The following is a 19,581-nucleotide window of genomic DNA, read 5'->3' as shown; positions in this document are numbered from 1 at the left end:
CCTTCATTTCTAAAATAATACGACCTCCGAATCTAGCAAATAGAAGTCCTCAATGGAATATAGCTTTCTAAAGAAAAATGAAGAAAATTCATTCACAAAATACGTATCTATATGTGCTCTTTTATGTTATTTGTTATCACATATTATTTCAATTTTGAGTGCAAAATTATAATTTTGTATCATTTTTATTTGAGTATGTAACTTTAACTCATCTAATTGGAATAGTACCTTGTCTTGTATCATTTGTTCCCGCATTTGTCAAGAGCTGATTTCATCATAATACTAATAAAAAAATTGAATTAAACTAATAAAGAAATATGAGTAGCATCAAATTGCTTCTAGGATACAATCTATTATTTTTTAAATTATAATCGACCTCAAAATATATTTACTTATAAAAATAATTTAACGATTACTTTAATATAATTAAAATATGATATCAGGTTATTGAGATGTCAATGGCAAGATAAGTTGACAATATCTAGTAGTTTCTAAAATATTACAAAAAATAGATATATTTGTAACACCCATTAAAAAAAGAATACTTATTAAAGCATGTCTGTCTAAAAAAAGCAATATAACGTTTGTAAACAAAGTTTATAAAAAGAAAAATTATAACATGAGCGTGAGAAAGATATTTCAACATCAGAAAATCGTTATTTGATAACCGTAACCTTATTATCAGTAATCCATCTTTCTTGATTGTACATTTCAAGGAAATTACATAGACGACTTTATGTCCTCCGTTTAATGTGTTTTAAATAGACGTCGAGTTTGACTTCAATCATTGTCCAAGAATATTTGCAATCCATCACAATTTTTTGGGCTGTTGGAATGATGGCAGGAAAAGCTCAATTGTGTGGTCTGCAATTGTGTATATGCTTAAAATATATTTAACAATATTAATAAGCGTAATTTTAATTTAATTAAATATTACCAAGACGATTGGAAGAAAGTTGCAGTTGGGTTTTTGGACTCGGGGGCAGAGGGCACCAGTCTTGAAGAACTTGTCGCTGAGGTTGTTTGACATGGATATATTAAGAAAATGTGGGGAATATACTCTGTATGGGAACTGTTTAATGCCGGGTAATTCTTGTTAGCTAATCTTCGGCGCTATTATCGTGGCAGCAAAAACTCACAGGATTTTAAACGATAATCATGACTAGGTATGTGAATATTGGCAAAATTGAGGAATGAAAATCCATACCTAGCTACAATTTAATCGTTCCAAAAGTGCCTTCAGTGCACAAATAGGATCTTCAAAATGTCTTATAAAGTCCTTAGTACCCATCCACTCCGGAAAGTGAGGAATTCTTCTTTTCAATTTAAGATTTTTTGACTTGGACCCACTCTTGTGCAGAAGATGCTTCTTGCGTTCATATTCCATTAGGTAATCTTTTATTTTCTTGGTAAATTGTTTTTTGACTCCCTGTAAAGAAATAAAAGTTTTTAAATATGACAAAAAAAAAAAAAAAAAAAGATTATGAGAGACACAAACCTCAACTCCTGCTTTCTCGAAAGTTAGAACATACAAAAACGAAATCACTTTAGCAAATATAATGACATGACTCTTTTCAAATCTTTGAAGAGTTTCGAGACATGTTTTGTACGTCTCTCTGAGACCTGAAATGTAAAGTCTCGTTCTTTCATACCGAACCAAGTTAATCAAAGTATCGAGCACACCAGATATAACTTCTATATGAGGAACTGATTTGTTACATCGTAATATCAAATCCAGTAAAACAATAACGGGCTTTTTATCCCCGTTTTCTAACATTTGATCACAACACAATTCGGAGTAACGCGTGGAAGCATCTAGTAATTAAGACAGCATTAATTTAAAGTCAAAATAAAATGTATATAAGCTATATTACCCAAGTCATTGACTATTTTTATAAGAACAGCCAAGCTCTTAATGTTGTAGAGATGATATAAAACATAAGAGACGCGGTTGCATAGCTTGTTGTTCTCCGTGGCTTCCTTATTGGCACAAACCAAGCGAGCTCGAACTTCACTCAGTCGAGTATTACAAATAAGACTTTTTCGAGTACGAAAGCCCCTCCACATCGACTAAAAGTATAAATATACATCACGAAATGTAAATTAAGACTAAAATATTAATCTACTTGTATCACAATAACGCAACGGATTGTTTTTTTAAACTTCTTTCTGTAAATCCATGCCCGGTAGTTTCGTTGAATACAAATAGCAGCTAAATTATTATCGTCCTTAAATATAAATTGCTTCTTGAAATGAATAGAACCTTGTCCGATAACTAATTTTTGCCTTTTCTTCATTGTTAAGAATCGACGTACCATAGACTGAACCTTAATAACCTTTCTTATTTCATCTTTCATCAATTTAAACTTTTTCTTTTGTAAATAACCTCTCACACAAGATTGAATAACTACGCTTGACTTATTTTTTTCCATTTGAATCTTTCGTCTTTTGAATTTTTGTTTCGCTAAAAATTGACGAACCAGTGATTGGACAATAATTATTTTTCTTACGTCAGTTCTTAGTTTTTTGTATTTTTTCCTTTGTAAATAACCTCTCACATAGGATTGAATAACTACACTTGATTTGGTCATTTGCATTTGACTCTTTCGTCTTTTGAATTCTTGTTTTGCTAAATACCGACGAACCACTGATTGAACCATAACTATTTGTCTTAATTCAGTTCTCAGTTTCAAACGTTTTTCCATTTGTAAATAACATCTCGAATAAAATTGAATAACTACACTTGATTTACTTTTTTTCATTAGAATCTTTCGTCTTTTAAATTCTTGTTTCGCTAAAAACCGACGAACCACTGATTGAACCATAATTATTTGTCTTAATTCAGTTCTCTGTTTTATATACTTTTTCCTTTGTAAATAACTTCTCACATAAGATTGAATAACTACGATTGATTTAATCTTTTCCATTTGAATCTTTCGTCTTTTAAATTCTTGTTTCGCTAAAAACCGACGAACCAATGATTGGATCACAATAATTTTTCTTAATTCAGTCATCAGCTTTTTGTACTCTTTCCTTTGTAAATAACTTCTCACATAAGATTGAATAACTACGATTGATTTAATCTTTTCCATTTGAATCTTTCGTCTTTTAAATTCTTGTTTCGCTAAAAACCGACGAACCAATGATTGGATCACAATAATTTTTCTTAATTCAGTCATCAGCTTTTTGTACTCTTTCCTTTGTAAATAACTTCTCACATAAGATTGAATAACTACGATTGATTTAATCTTTTCCATTTGAATCTTTCGTCTTTGAAATTCTTGTTTTGCTAAAAACCGACGAACCAATGATTGGATCACAATAATTTTTCTTAATTCAGTTATCAGCTTTTTACTCTTTCCTTTGTAAATAACTTCTCACATAAGATTGAATAACTACGATTGATTTAATCTTTTCCATTTGAATCTTTCGTCTTTTAAATTCTTGTTTCGCTAAAAACCGACGAACCAATGATTGGATCACAATAATTTTTCTTAATTCAGTTATCAGCTTTTTGTACTCTTTCCTTTGTAAATAACTTCTCACATAAGATTGAATAACTACGATTGATTTAATCTTTTCCATTTGAATCTTTCGTCTTTTAAATTCTTGTTTCGCTAAAAACCGACGAACCAATGATTGGATCACAATAATTTTTTTAAATTCAGTTCTCAGCTTTTTGTACTTTTTCCTTTGAAAATGACCTCTAACGTGAGATTGAATAATTACGCAAGCTTGATTCTCCATGGAAATATTTTTTAACTTCCTCAATTCCTTCTTAGCTAAATATCCTCGAATTTGGGACTGAATTACAATCGTTTTTTCCTTCAACTTTTCATAATGAAACCTTGCTTGTTTTGCTCTGATACATGCTTGAATTTTGATTATCATCTTAAGCCTGTGTTCGTTCTCAATTTGGTATTCCTTATAATGAATATGATTACGAAACGATCTTTGAATGATTATAGCAGATGAACGGTATCTCTGATACTTTTTTAGCTCCCTTACTCCACGCCAATGAGTTTGAATTAAAAGTATGCTGTGTTTCATCTTTTGGGCTTGCTTAATTGCTAAATAAGTTCTCCAACTCGATTGAATACAGATTGTTGCTTTTTTCAGATTCACAAAATTTTGTCTTGCGATTTTAGCTCTATATATTCTTTGAAGTTTAATTGTAGCGTTTTTTCTCTCTATAAATTCATTACGCACTTTCAATGTCCGATTAGATCCTCTCCACTTTTCTTGAATAAATCGAACACATCTTAATATTCTCAAATAACGTTTTCTTACAATGAATCTTCTGACAGAAGATTGTATGAAACATATTTTCTTATACACAGTAGAGTACTGTCTTCGAGTGATGATCATTTTCCACCATGACTGAATAGCAAGTGCGGCAAGGTACTCTTTTCGATCTCGGATAGCTTGAACACGCATTCGAGCAATGTATCTGGAAATAATTATTAAATTTCATCCCTTAATTATTAAATTTTTTGCGTACCCTCTATAATAGCGTTGAATAGTTAGGGCATGTGTCGCGTATTTCGACAATAGTAAATTCTTTAAATACAGTTTGACTCTCCTTTGAATCGTTATAGCAGCTCTGTTTTGTAACTAAAATGTAAAATAATAATCAAATGAATTGAGCCATTAATATATATAATTAAAACAGCATCAAATTAATTATGATCATACTTCATGGAGTTGTTTTTCCTTGAGTGCTTTCCTTCTTCTCCACGCAATTTGAATAATTCTGGCGGCGTTAATCTCACTGGACAAATCTAATAACCGAGCAGCAAAATAGGCAAGAAAAGTTAGAGTAACCTTACGATCTGGAATGGTATTGGACATATCAAGGGACTTAATTAAAATAGGAACTCCACCTAATCCATTAACCTAAAATAATAAAAACCATATAAAAAGATATCAATACTAAGGTTGTATTAACGATTGATCATATTTTCATTGCTCCTACCTTCTCAAAAAATAATTTAAAGTTACTCTTTTCATTTCTCAATAGATCTTCATTAATTCTACGAGCGTTCTCGAGGGACATGGCTTCATTAGTAGAACTAACAGACGAGACAGTCGTGTTCATAATTATCTCTTCTTTAAGCAAAAAACTGGGATAGTAGTGATGCACTAGAAAGCATAAGGCTCGACCATCTGAAAAGGATACACTCAGATTTTCAATTTCAACACCATAGTGTGCACAGACCAATCTACACCATATTAAAACATATTTGGCAGTAGCATCCGTTTCAAAATTAATGTCCTCTGCTTCTTTCCGAATGACAAATTTGAGGCCAGAAACAGATTCTTCATTCATAAGAGCATGTACCTTCAAAGACTTTCGGAGAAGAGCTATTTCCTTCTCCCATTTCTCAATGGAGATTATATTTTTGAGCTTTAGTCCAAATATGATATGCCATATCAAGTTCAATGTCTTTTCCATATGTCCATTCACAATATCCTTTGAACATATTTCCTCTGGTAAACCAATTGGACTTGTTTTGAGAGCTTCTAAGGCAATGCTGACATTGTGAATTTTTTGAAGTCTAGATATAGCAGGTACACGCACTTTTGAGGTGAGTTCTTTATCGAGGATCATTTCCAAAACACGGCTGAAATCGTAAATATAATGAGGTCATTAACTCTTTCATTAATCCATAAAAACCTTTCCTACCATAATCGAACGCCACATCGTAGATCTGTTGCTATATTAACTACAGCAAAGTCAAACTCATCCAACGCGGACTGTTTATGGGATACATCATATCCGAAATACCGCAAGTGCTTCGTTACATCCCCTTCCCCAGCCAAGAACTTCTTGGAAAAATCCAACAAGAGATCACGAGACATCTAAAGAGTAAATTTATTGATTAAGAACAAGGACCTCTCATTAGAACGTACCTTAAAATCAGCATCCTTACAGAATAAACATGGATTGTGCTTTATTAATTTATTATTCTTGGCATAATCCAAAAAGTATATTATTTGAAGAAACTTTTTCAAAGTGAATTTCTTCAGAGCCTCTTGATAACCAGGTCTATACAAATGAGGAACTGTAGGATGCATAAACTCCTCGGAAATAGCTGGATTGCTCAGAAGTCTGGTAATGATGAACCGACTAATTCCAATGATATCATAGTTTCCAGTAACATGAAGAATCTCCCCGTAGATTGTTTCTAATCCAATACGTAGCCAAAGGGGATTATAGTTCAGAAGAAGTGATAGAAACTCCTGCTTCATTCCAAGGTCCTTATTTAAACAACGATCATCTCGAACATATAGTCGTTTTTTTTCTATTTCAATCTCGAGTCTAGTAATAACATTCACTACTTTTGATGACTGCCATAGACGACATGCTGAAATGCGGAGATTATTCATTTCTTTACCCGCTGTATATGCACGAAAAGACATAACTTCTCGAGTTGGAGCTCTATGAGCGCCTACTGTCTCAGAGCATGCAGACCATAATTTAGCAGCGTCTATTTTTTTTTCAAATGAAGTTGAATTGAAGATTTCATTCCAGGGAGTGATAATAAAGTTTAGCCATTTAGTGAAACCCTTCTCTTGTTTTTCAATCCAACGCTCATCGTAATAAATATTATTGGCCGAATATAAATTTGGATGTCGAATAAGAGAAGCCGCATCATTACTTAATTTCGTATTCGTTGCAGCTGCCATTTTAATCAATGTTAAATTTTTTTTGAAGGTTGGTTTAAAATTTATCGCATTGTAAGCCTGCTGCTTTAGTAATGATTCCTTTTTCGAAGAACTAGATCTCTTATGAAATGTACTAATGATTTGCTGTTGTTTAGTAGTATCCATGAGGTTATTCCCTAAAGTTTTAGCATGTATAATTTCTTCTTTTTTTGGCTCTTTAGAATCCTCCAAAGAAATGACAAAGTCTAAAGATAGAGCAGACGTTTCAGAGATAGGGGAAAAAACCAAGTCATCACTTCGAAGATTTTTAACATGATTCGATTTTGAAGCACTATTCAAGGGATCTGATTTTTCAAAAAATATTTTAGAGGTACATTTGGAATCAAAATCAATTTCCTCTGAAATTTCATTGATGGTATTAAGTCTTGAGACATCGGGTGATTTTGTATAAGTTTCGGAGGAAATTTGGCATTCCTCTTCCTCAGTTTCTAGAATTGATTTTTTTATGGTCAACTTGATAATTTGGACCAACTACCGTGTCTGGAACAGAGTGACTGTCATACATAAAAGAACAATATTGCTCCTCAGCGAATAGATCTTTACTAAGTACTGAAGCTTTATCAGTACTAAAAAGAGGGTGGATATCAGCTTTGGTCTTGTCTTTGACAGCGGTGGAACAATACACTTTTTGGGGAATGGGCATGAAATTGTGTTCGTTAATTGTCGATTGAAGAAAGCTTTCCTTACACTCATTGAGATTTGTTTCGTACACTGACTCTTCTCTAAAGTCAAATCTTTTGACTCCTTCATTAACCTCAGAGGGTGTCAGATAAACTTGTTCCTTGGAGATGCAAATATCTTCGAATCCATTAACCATACCCTTCTTCTGTTCCTCTTCTTCCTCTTGTAAATGCTGAGCAACCAAAAGTGATACATCTGCCAAGTCCTTCTCACTATATACTTTATCAGATGAGGACATGTCAACTTCAGTGTGCTCCTGCGACATATCTTCAATTTCAAATGTACTTCCTTTAATAACCACAACTTTTGATGAATACGGCCCAAATCCTATAGGTTTTTTTCATCCATGAGTGGAGTAACACCATCAACTTCAATTTCGTATTCGTTCTCAACTCCTATGATTTTTTCTTCGGTGTATATAACCTCTTCGATACTTTGTTCTTCTGTGTATATAACCTCTTCAAGTATTTGTTCCTCCGTGCATAAAATTTCCTTGTATATTATTTCGGATTCATAGTCCTTGTTCACATTTTCTTCACTTATTTCGGTATGAGTAAATAACTCCCGTACTCGAGGTTGTTTGTTTTCTTTATCTTCGCTACTTAAATCCAAGTCATAGGTGTGTCTATTAGCAACATGCGCCTGCAAATGATTAATTATTGAACTATTTCTAGAAGGACTACAAATAATGTCAGTTTGGATGTCATTCAAAACAACTTTATGACTTTTGGAAGGATTCTTATTCCACTCTTCTTTTATGACTCTATCGGTTACAGATTCCTCAAGTCTAGACTTGACATTTTTAATTTCAGTCAAAACCGATTTGGTGCTCCGTTGTTGGGGAGGAGCTGCTGGAACAATAAAAGTATCCTTGAAGGAAGGAATTTGTTCTCCATTTGAGAATACTTGAGGTGTCGTGGAGTTGATTGTAAATGTTTCTCGACGTGTATCTGCATGATTGACATCTTTTTCTTTTAGAATGACAACTTGGTGATTCCTTGATAAGTAAAATGTTTCATTTTTGGCCTCATCCACTGTTTCCACATTAGAAGTGATGGTTGTGGTCGTGGTTCCTGCGATGTGCTCCTCCTTTCCCTCGCCCAATGGGACAAGGACTTCCCTTGAAGAGGATTCCATGTTCATATCTCTTCTTCGAATACTAATGTCGGGTACGTTGACTTCTCCCATCGGAACTTTGGGAGGACTCAATCCTACCTGTGTCTCTACGGGATGAGGGGGAGGCTGAAAAGTGGGCCCGGAGCCTTTGTCTTTGTTCTTTTTCGCGGTTCTCTGTGAGAATGGGACTTTTCTTCGTGGTTTCTCCTCTTGGGGATCAAAGCACAAGCCCGTCATTTGAATTATCGTCTTAAATGGAGCATATTTGAGCGTGGCCTTTTCTCTGATGGCTCCTTTGGCGGAAGGGGCCCAACCCAGACTCAAAATGGCATCTTCTTTGGGACCCAATGAGAAAGGTCCAAGGAAATCCATTCTAAACCCTTTCTCGTCTTTGGGGAAGTTTTCGATTGAAACGTTGATGCTTTTATTGGATGGATTTCGACATCTTAATCTCCGAATCCGTGTTTTACCGAGTTTCAATTCTCCGAAGTCTATTTTCGGAGCAGGATTGAATGGAGCCAAAATGGCGAGCGTCTCTGGCGGATTTTTCTCATCCTTCATCTGGATCTTACGTGAGTCGTGTAAAGTACTCTCGATATAAAGAGCTTCCGAACGTCTACATCCAGCCATCGCACAGAAATTACAGGATTAATAATAATAGAGGGTTCCAATTTTATTTCATTCCGATGGACGAAAGGCGATAACGTTCAAGTACTGAATTGACAATTTGAAATTCCCACTAGTAGCCAATGAATTCCCTCTTTTTTAGACACCACCAACGGATCCAATGAAAAAAGAGTATCCTTCTACCCCTCTATGACGTCACACATTCTTTATTATTTTAATTTAATTTAGCACAAAAACATCTTTTACTCTTTTTTAAGTAAAAGATGTCTTTCAATTTTGCAAGGCATTGTTATTATAATTTGATTATAAAGAATAGGTATCTTTAAAAAAAATTCAAATTTTATTTTTTCCTTTTTAAACCTGTTTTATCTAAAAAATAATGGTAAATAAGACATCTTGATACCAAAATAATGTCTAACTTCAATATTAAGGAAGTTATGACCAATTTTTAAACAGAATTTCACGGCTTTTTTCCGTAGTGTTTATGATACTTTTATATAACCTGGGACTATATAAAGGGGGATTTACATCTTATTTTCATACTATACCTTAGTAGGTATAGAAGAATGTATGATGATTATTATGTGGTTATATCGTAGAAAGGTGTTATATAATAAATCATTTATGAATATTATTTAATAGATTTATTTTAATTAAGGGAACATGTATCATTATGTTAATATTACGTATATATTTTTAATAAATAAAGAAATCAATTTATAAAAGAAACTTAAGAATATTAAATGAAAATAAAATAATACGCATGAATGTCAAAATAAAAACATCACATAATTTTACACTGATCCAATTGTTCCAAATACATCTATTTGGAACAATTTTTCTAATTCTAATTTTACTATGGAAGAATCTCAAGCCAATCTATTGTTTTATATATTAGGATACTTAGCCTCTTCCATCATTAAGTTTTTCACAATTAAAGATTGCGAATGCACAACCTTTTTGATTTCTGAGAAATCAATAACTCATGGTGTTGAATTTTCTGGCGAAGATCGAGATCTCATCGAAACTTTTCAAGGTAGTGTTAATAGGGGTGGAGGTCTTAAAAGGGCTTCAGATTTATTATACTTAACTACGTTACATCGTAGTCAGCTTTACAATATGATATTCTCAGCGACCAAAACTCGACAAATTTTATTGACCTCGATAAATCCAAGACGATGCTTTACAAATCTATTTATCAATTTATTAGAAACGGGATTCCTATTGGATTAAAGTGTAAAAATAACATCATTTTGCTAATTATATTGCTCAAGTTGGATTTGAATATTTAAATATATCTAGCAAAAAATCCCATAATTGAGGTTAATAGTAGTATACACTCGGGTAAAAAAGGTTTAATTCTCGTGGTGTAAGTTCCAGAAAAGTTATCTAGTTATATTCTAAATCTTAAATTTTCATTTTGGTTCGTTTAATAAAGAATTTACTCTAAAAAAGTGTTTTATTCATATCTTAAAATAATAAAACATTTTCATACTATTTATATTATGTGTATGTATAAATCAAAGAAAAGCAGGATAAAATATAAATATTTAGCTTTTAATTTTGAACGTCTGTACCAATCCCATTAATGAGTATTTTTAAAATAATCAATAATTAAATATGAGAATTTTTATGGGAAGCATTTATTAATAAGCTTTATTAGTGTGGAGATCCTAAATCTGCATGGGAGTAATACTCTAATATTAAAGTGATAAGTAATTAAGTTTTTTTTAGAAGATTAAGACTAAGTTTTGAAACAGCAAATATATTTAGGTTTTACAACAGAAGTTAAGAGGTAACTTATAATTTGTTATCAGATAATCACCTAGTACCAACAATTAACAAAATCTATTTATGTAGATAACAGTAAAATATAATTTGTATTGATATGTATCGATAAAAAAAAGCTGCATATTCATTAAGAGTCTAAAATTAGCTTCTACTTTTTTCCAAAAAGGAAACTGAAGGATTCTTAACAATGAAATATTTTTCTCAGAAAAAGAGACGAAAAAAAGTCGACTATGTAAGGAACAGGCTTCAAGAGTTTCAACGAAGGAGCTGTGGATGAGAAATGATAATTCTTTGTTCCTCACTCGGTAATTCATTCGGGAATTATTTCTTATTGTGGAACTCTCCAGTTCTAAATAACAATTTATATGTAATATCATAATAGAATATGTATTGTAGACCAAAATATTGAGAAAAGAGAAGCACATCATCTTTACGAGTCTAGAATTATCTTGCACTTGTTTTCCAATGACAAATGAGACTCAGTAGCAATAAATAAATCAAGTATAAGATTGAAGTGTCCAGGTTTTATAATTATCCGTTTAGACTGTATATAAAAAAGTCTCCATATAGTCCGTTTTCCGACTATATGTAACCTTCAACCTTCAGTAAAGGCCAGTTACCTAATTGTTAATGAAATAGTATTAGCATCAAAGCCGTACTCTGACGGTAATTTTGTTTAAAGATGCATGATGAAGGCGTCTGAACTTGTATGTCCCGAAAAGCGACAAGCCGTTGCCAAAATAAGCCTGACGAGGAACACGATAGCAGAGAGGATTTCTGAACTATCGGAAGATTCGACTAGTCAATTGAAGCAAAGAGTTGGGTGTTTCGTTTCATTTTCCGTTGCAATTGACGAGAGCACTGACATCACGGATGTGGCTCAATTGGCGATATTTATCCGTAGTTTCGATAATAGATTGACAGTTACTGAAGAATTTGTTGAGTTGGTGCCCATGATGGACACAACAACAGCTGAAGACATTTTTGTGTCTATCGTAGCTGTACTGGACAGAGTGGGAGTGGACTGGTCACTCGCTGTCAGCATTGTTACATACGGTGCACCATACATGATTGGAAAAAAGGCAGGGGTTGTGACAAATTTCAAAGCGAAAGTGCAAGTACAAAATGGAGGAGATCGCTTCTGGGGATTCTATTGTATTTTGCACCAGGAGGATTGTGTTGTAAGTCCTTGAAAATGGACCACGTTATGGAGGTGGTTGTTCGAACTGTAAATTTTATCCGAGCCAGAGGGCTAAACCATCGTCCGTTTGAGACCTTTTTTCGTGACAGGAACATTACACACAGCCTGCCATATCACAGTGAAGTAAGATGGTTAAGCCGAGGTGCTGTGTTGATGCATTTCTATGATCTACGAGAGGAGATCAGTCATTTTGTGAAGAACAAAGGAAAAACGGTTCCGGAATTACAATCCCAGGAATGGCAACAGGATCTTGCATTTTTGGTTGATATTACTGGACACTTGAACAGCCTTAACAAAATGTTGCAAGGACGTAAAAAAGTTATCCCACAGTTTTATAACAAAATAAAAGCATTTAAATTGAAGCTGGCTTTGTGGGAGACCCAAATGGAAAGTTGCGACCCTACTCATTTTCTATGCCTGAGAAATATGTGCGAAGAAAGACATAATACAGACTTGAAGCGATACAAAGACAAGATTGCAGAATTACTGGCAGATATTAAAACGATTTGGGGTATTTGATGAACTTGAGAGAGAATTTTCAGTTTTTAGGTCACTTTTCACAGTTAAAGACATTAATCTTCAAGCCGACATCCAGCTATAAATAATTGATAAGCAATGTGACGCAGATTTGAGGGACAAATTTAACTCCGTTGTTCTGAATACATTTGATCAGTATCTAATACCTAGATCAACAGCTCTTGCGGCTAAAATTCTATGCATGTTTAGAACAACTTATCTCTTTGAACAAATCTTTTCAGTTATGAATATCAATAAAACACAATTGCTTTCTAAAATAACCAATAAGTACTTAAATGGCATTATAAAAGTTACAACCAGTCAGGACATTACACCTGATGTTGATGCACTGGGTCAGGCTAAAAGATACCAAGTTGAAGGAGTAAAAACAACTCCAGAATAGATTTTTAATATCATGCCTTGCTATTTGAATTTGCAGATAATGTTCAGACACAAAGGTGCAGCTCTTTAAGAATGTCTACTTATTGTTTAATTTATTAAAATGTGCAATTTAATGTCCTTATTTCTTCATAATCTTTATAAAATCTCATATAAAGTGTATTTTTAATTAATTTATTTTTACTTTTTAAATTAAAATTTTAGCTAAATTTACCTTCTCTTTTTTACATAGGAACAAAGTAAATACATGAGGTGTGGTTATTTAGAGCCAAGTATGCTGTAATTTTAATAGCCGGGCCCTGAACGAACACATAACGCTCCTATGTGTTCGTTCAGGTGAAATGTGAAATGAGTTTGACACCCCTAGACTATAGTATGATTTTTGGACATACAATTGAATATCACATGGATGGTTAATGTCGCATTCATGAAATTTTGTTAAATTATAGTTACAACTAAGGAACTCAAGAGACCCATGAGTCTAGATAAAGAGTAGGAACGGGGCTCCTACTCCTCGTCCTTTAACCCCTGACCAACTACACTTATTATTATAATATTTTGTAATTAATTATCATAATGACAATTAATAAATCATAAATAAATGTATAGCTAATGGAAAACTCCTCTTTAAGTTTCAAGAGGTGACAAGTGATCAGGTCAAGAGAAGGCTGATACATAACAAATACTTACGACATTAAGTTAAATTCGAAGAGGTAAAAAATTACACACTATATCTCTATGGTTAAATTAATAATTATCTTTGTATGGTTGTTAAAAGATTGAATGTTTGGTAGTATGGTTGCTATTTATTATATATGTGGTAAAATGCTGGGGGGGGATAGATGGTTCAAGGGGTGAATTGTTAGTGGGCAAAAGGAGGTAAGTAGTGGGAGTTAAAGGACGAAGGGTTAGATCCCTACAACCCTTAGTTATATAGATTTGTTAGTTGAATTTTTACAGTTGAATTCCAGCTATGATAAATTAGAAACAAAAAGGTAAGCAAGCTTGAAAATCACAATTATTCAAACCTTAATACGCAGGTTTCAAATCATTTGGAAATAATCACATAATTACTACAGATCCGTTCCGTTGCGAAGAATTATTCACATTCATTAGCATAAAGCAGTACAGTTCTTCATCAAAAAGCCATGAAGATATATTGAATATCTACTTTACATCAAGGATTGTATTAAATACAAGTACGGCCAGCGTTTTCTATATATTTGTTACGTCATTAAAATGGGCCTGCTTACTTCTGTCAAATAATAAAAGTCGTGAGCGACGCAACTTTTTCATCTCACATCTGTCATACTGATCAACCACCTTGATTAATAAGTTATATGGAGTGGAATATATCTGGAGACATGCATTTTGTTCATATCCGCTATAAAACTTATATTTATACATATAACAATTATGTAATTAAATGTAATTCTTATATTTATTTAATACTGATACATGCATAATATTTTATTTAAAACAAGTTAAAATTATTTATAAGAAAAATAAGTCATATTGAAATTGTAGGGACAATGAGTTTTAGAATAACAACACTTAATAAAATTAAACTACCAATATTATACACATTATATTTTACACAAATGGAAATGATTTTTTATTTTATCTTGCAGTACTACAAGCAATTAAACTAATTAAGTTTTTATTTTTAAATTATACATGATTTTTAATTAATTTTAAATCAAACTTAGGTAATATCCATCACAATTATACATTTAAATAATTTGGTTTGTCTTTTTTTGGGTCTTTGTGATGACGTAATATAAAAATCGATTCCTGGCAAAAAAAATTATAACAAATAATAGCTACTATCAAAATTTAGAGGACATGGAAATTAAATATTGTAATATCAACGATCCATATCTTCAACACTTCCAAGGAATACTAAAAACAACTGCAAGTGGATTTTAAAATCCCGCTCACTTTTTTTCCACACGAGGTGGCTGACACATTCTTCCTTTGTTTTATAAGTTATTATAAAGGAAAACGTGGTTAACAAAAGTTAATTAATTAATTTTTTTATTACTTAGAAAATAATTTATAATGGTGTACATTGTCACTTTTTTGGGTTCCACGGACGGTCAGACAGAGAAAGAGACATTTGTGAACAGCTCCTTAATTTTTCTAACTCGGCAGAAATGGACTAGATTCAATCTTCCAAGCTCACTTTTATAATAGAGCAAATGTCTCATCTCTTCAAAAAGCCTAAAGGTAGAAGATATTCTTCTGGGCTCCTTCCGTTGCTTTGATATGGTACAATATCAGTTCTGGCCTCTACGAGCAAATATATACGTCTAATGCCCTGTCACTTTAGTCTCCCTGATATCTTAGGACCGTATCCAGTATAATTACGGTAGAAACATGATTATTTTCATCCACAGCAAGGTACTTAAAAGTACAAATTAGAAAGAGTAGAGAAAAAATGTAACACTGATGATCGACGAGATTTATTTGGCCCAAAGAGTAGAGTTTGTTAGAGGAAAATTTGTGGGAACTACAAATAATTCAACTTCTAAAACTGTCCTCACCTTCATGATCAAGTCAGCCTTGGAGAAATAAATGGACGTTGTTGCCCTTATCGCAGTGGTAAACTTAACAGCGGAGTTCCTGTTTAATCAGTATAATCCCATCATGAGAACTCTTTGGGAAATAGGTTTAACTGTTGTGACATTATTTGTTGACAATCACATAGTAAATAGAAAATTATACATTAAATGCAGTTTAAAATAACAAAATTATTCTAGCTAGTGCAAAAAAAGTGAATTCTTCTCGTCTTATCAATCTGTGATGCTTATATCTGCAAAAATAAGTTAGTTAATGTACTTAGCTGTACTTCAGTAAAAATCTGTTTATTTAACAAATATCCAAAGGATACTACATAAACGTAAATAGTTTCATTATTTGATCAAATTCGATCCATACAAAGCCGAAGAAAAAAATAATTTCTAAAATCTTACCCTTGAAAGTAGATCAATATTTGAGACCTAAATTGAGAACATTATGGGGAAATCTCCCCGTTAAATAGCTTTCTCTAGAGGATCTTCAACACCAACCAGTCGATAAACTTTTCAACGTTATGGTGAAGAATTATGTATTGCTTACTGAGGATAAAATATTTTCTATCATCCATAGAACAACAAGAACATTGTCAAACTGCATTCGAACTAACAGATGATTGTTCTTCCAATATTATATTTTTATTATTATATACGATAAAAAACTATTTTTAAACTTATGTAAAAAAATATATATATGCTAAATGAATGTGGAAAGTAACATAAATTAAGTTTTAATCTGTCTGGGTATAAAATGAAATTATTAGGCTGAAGGATAAATGTAATTTAGGATAAGTGAAGAAATTGACTAATTTATATTGTGAGAAATTGTTACAGAGTCGAATAAATTTATCAATGTTCATAAATCATACTTGTCATTTCTCATTTCTGTAGTTACAGAAAAAGAGAGTCAGCCTTCTTGTGTGAGCGCGATATTTTTGTTTCCTTTACAGTTGTTCTATGTAGTATTCCTTGACTCTTTACATGTCGTTATTGAGAGCATCACCATTTAAGGATACAAATGATCCACTACTGGATCCTTTTCCTCAAATTTAAACATTTGTTATTCCCAAAAATATTTTTTTTTATTTGCATTAATTAGAACAATAGAAATTCACGATGACTATAACCTATTTGCATAATCAAATTCAGTGTTCTTTTGAAGTAAAAAAAAATGATAATCAATTAATTTAATTTTCCTAAAAACAATATATTAGACTTGTCAAAAATGATTTATCCGAATAATAAAATAAAAGTTTAACATGTCAAATTTAAACTTAATATAAAAAATTATATTTTGCTCTATTCATGACGAATGTTATATTTGACTATTAAACGTATTATTTGATTTGATTTGGTATTCACAGACGTATATAGATTGGAGCAGGGTCGGCACCAGAGGAAGAGGCCGTAAGATCCCCCTACCACAAACGTAGCTCTTCACCTCTTGATTTATGTAGTAAATATGTGAAACTATTCCCTCCGTGGGGATTTTCAGAACATATTACTTCACTCTAATCCAAATAGCATTGATTATTATTTGCATCAAGTAGTATTCAATGTAGATATTAAGTCTTTTTAATTCTTAAATCCATTTTATATATGGAGTTTAATCAAGATTTATTATACATTAGTCCATTTTATGTAGTAAAAATATGAACTTTGAGCCTCAAGCGTCTCTTTCAATTATGATGTCATTTAAGGCACCAGTGAAAATGCTCTATTAATCCCCTTATAATTAAATAATTACCCCGGCTCTGGGTTCGAGTATGTATCTAATCTCTTTGGATAATTATATGTAATACTGTTAGCTCAGGAGCTGTATTGAAGCTGCATTTAATAAATTGAAGCGACATACTCATATCAAGCACATTGATACCTAAAAAATGTAAAGTATTTACTTTACAATTAAATAATGTTTTATATATCATTTTTAGCCAAAAAGTGGAGTAGCTAAATCGTCGTTTATATTAATTGAAGAAATGTATATGATTAAACAATTAGAGGATATGGGTGAGTTATACAATAATTGCCTATCATAATCGTTTATTATTATATTAAATAGATAAAAATTTACTCTTAGATCATGCATTTCCTTACAGGACACAATGTAGACTTTAAAGGGATCCTAAAGCATGATCCTGTACAAGAAATTAAGGGAAAGGGAATGGCTCTCAATCGAGAAAATGTCCATGCTTATAACCTAAAGGTATTAATAATGTACTATTATTACCGCTTACTCTTAAACATTTCTCCAAATTGATTGTCATTACGGTTAAAAACCGAAGTGTCCAATATTCTTAAGGACAATCGCTTTTGTCTAGTGATTGGAGGTGATCATTCCATTGGTTTAGGAACCGTTTCAGGATTTACAAGTGTTCATTCACATGGATGTCTCCTGTGGGTTGATGCTCACTCCGATATTAATACACCGGATACATCTGATTCTGGAAATGCCGGGCGTATCAGATTAGAGAGATTTACAACAGTTTCAAGGATAAATGTTCGATCTGTGACTGGCATGAGCCGAGATTAAGTCCAGATAGAATAGCTTTCATAGGATTAAGGTCCGTTGATCCAGAGGAAGCAAAAATATTAAAAGATTTAAATATAGAAGCTTACTACATGAATGACGTCGACGAACTAGGTACCACGGGAACACCAGGTATTCAAATGTTCAATAAAAATGATAGTCACTATAGAAAAGCTTTCAATATAGTTTGTGGTGGACTGACTCTAAGAGAAGGATTTAGAATCCTTTACGAATGTCATAAATCTGGTTGTTTGACAGCTTTGGATATGGTGGAAGTCAATAAATACATATTTGGGCAATGAAAAAGAATCTATAAAAACTTTGAATTCGGCTGAACAGTTAATTTATCTGCTTTTGGACAATTGACAAGGTGATTTTGGTCTTCTTCCAAATAAAGTTTACTATAATGTTTACTTATACTTAATGAGTGCAACTCTATCTAACCAATTAAAGGAACCAAAAAAAAATCCATATCAATTTCCATCACTAAGTTAAACCCAACTATCATTTTATAATCTTTGATTCATGTTGAATAAAACCTATAGAATATTTGCAATTATTTTTATACAATAAATGATTTTTTAGAATATATTTTTTCAAACAGGTCTATTTTGATTCATGTCCTAAATGAGCAAAATAATACTATTTCTTTCATTGAAAATTTTGTTAATTTTGATAATGAGTCTTCCTTTTGATTGTGAAAAAAAGAATGTAAATGCAAGTCTCTTCCCATTTCATTTTTTTGCAGCTGCCGGCTCAAATAATTACGTCACATGACGTCACATTTTGTAATATGATATCAGATATGATAATTATCAAGGTTAATGTATTTCTATTAACCTTGAAAATTTTAAATCTGGGACATATAATTAAAAATATATCCCAGGAGGATAATTCAAGAGAGAATACGAAGTGCCACGAAGCCTTGTACATTTAAACTACTTCATGGGGTGAAGGAGCAATAAATAAAATGCTTTGGCATATTTTTTTGAAAACAATTCGTGTGATAAACATTATACTTCAGTCAGAATACTGATATACATATTTAATATTATATACATCCAATTAATTAATTCTAAGACAATAAGGATATTTTGGATGGATCTTTTTCGAGGAATACTTATATATATATTGATCTGAATCACCTCAAAGTTCCATTGAATACATATCTGTTTATGTCATTGGGATATACTACAAAATGTTAAGGGAGCTCATTTCTTTAGAAAAGGTTCTTGGCCTTACTCGGAAGATGTCATCTCATTTAATGGAATTATCATTCATTCTGAAAATGTCCTTTAATATCCAAACTGGTTACTTCATCATCCATTGGTCTAAATACGCATCCGTCGCTCTATATCTTTATATGGAATTGTTGTATACTTAATACTTCTATAATAACTGAGGATATGTTTCAT

The 19,581-nt window shown here is 32.3% G+C and overlaps 1 protein-coding gene and 1 pseudogene across 1 annotated transcript; one reads left to right on the top strand and one right to left on the bottom strand.

Annotated features, from left to right (window-relative positions):
* Positions 1 to 332: 332 nt before the first annotated feature.
* LOC121129505 (uncharacterized) lies at positions 333 to 9,185 on the bottom strand. The gene is given in 11 exon segments (XM_071893534.1): positions 333 to 881; positions 938 to 1,429; positions 1,499 to 1,815; positions 1,875 to 2,070; positions 2,127 to 3,350; positions 3,352 to 4,450; positions 4,502 to 4,614; positions 4,696 to 4,896; positions 4,976 to 5,624; positions 5,687 to 5,862; positions 5,914 to 9,185. Coding segments are annotated over 10 exon segments (4,974 nt in total). The 5' UTR covers positions 6,691 to 9,185; the 3' UTR covers positions 333 to 881; positions 938 to 1,207.
* Positions 9,186 to 11,633: 2,448 nt separating this feature from the next.
* On the top strand, positions 11,634 to 18,734 carry LOC121129506 (uncharacterized; annotated as a pseudogene).
* Positions 18,735 to 19,581: the final 847 nt, after the last annotated feature.

This window comes from Lepeophtheirus salmonis, chromosome 14 (assembly GCF_016086655.4).
Source record: "Lepeophtheirus salmonis chromosome 14, UVic_Lsal_1.4, whole genome shotgun sequence".
Taxonomy (NCBI): domain Eukaryota; kingdom Metazoa; phylum Arthropoda; class Copepoda; order Siphonostomatoida; family Caligidae; genus Lepeophtheirus; species Lepeophtheirus salmonis.
This window is presented reverse-complemented; position numbering and strand designations above follow the sequence as displayed.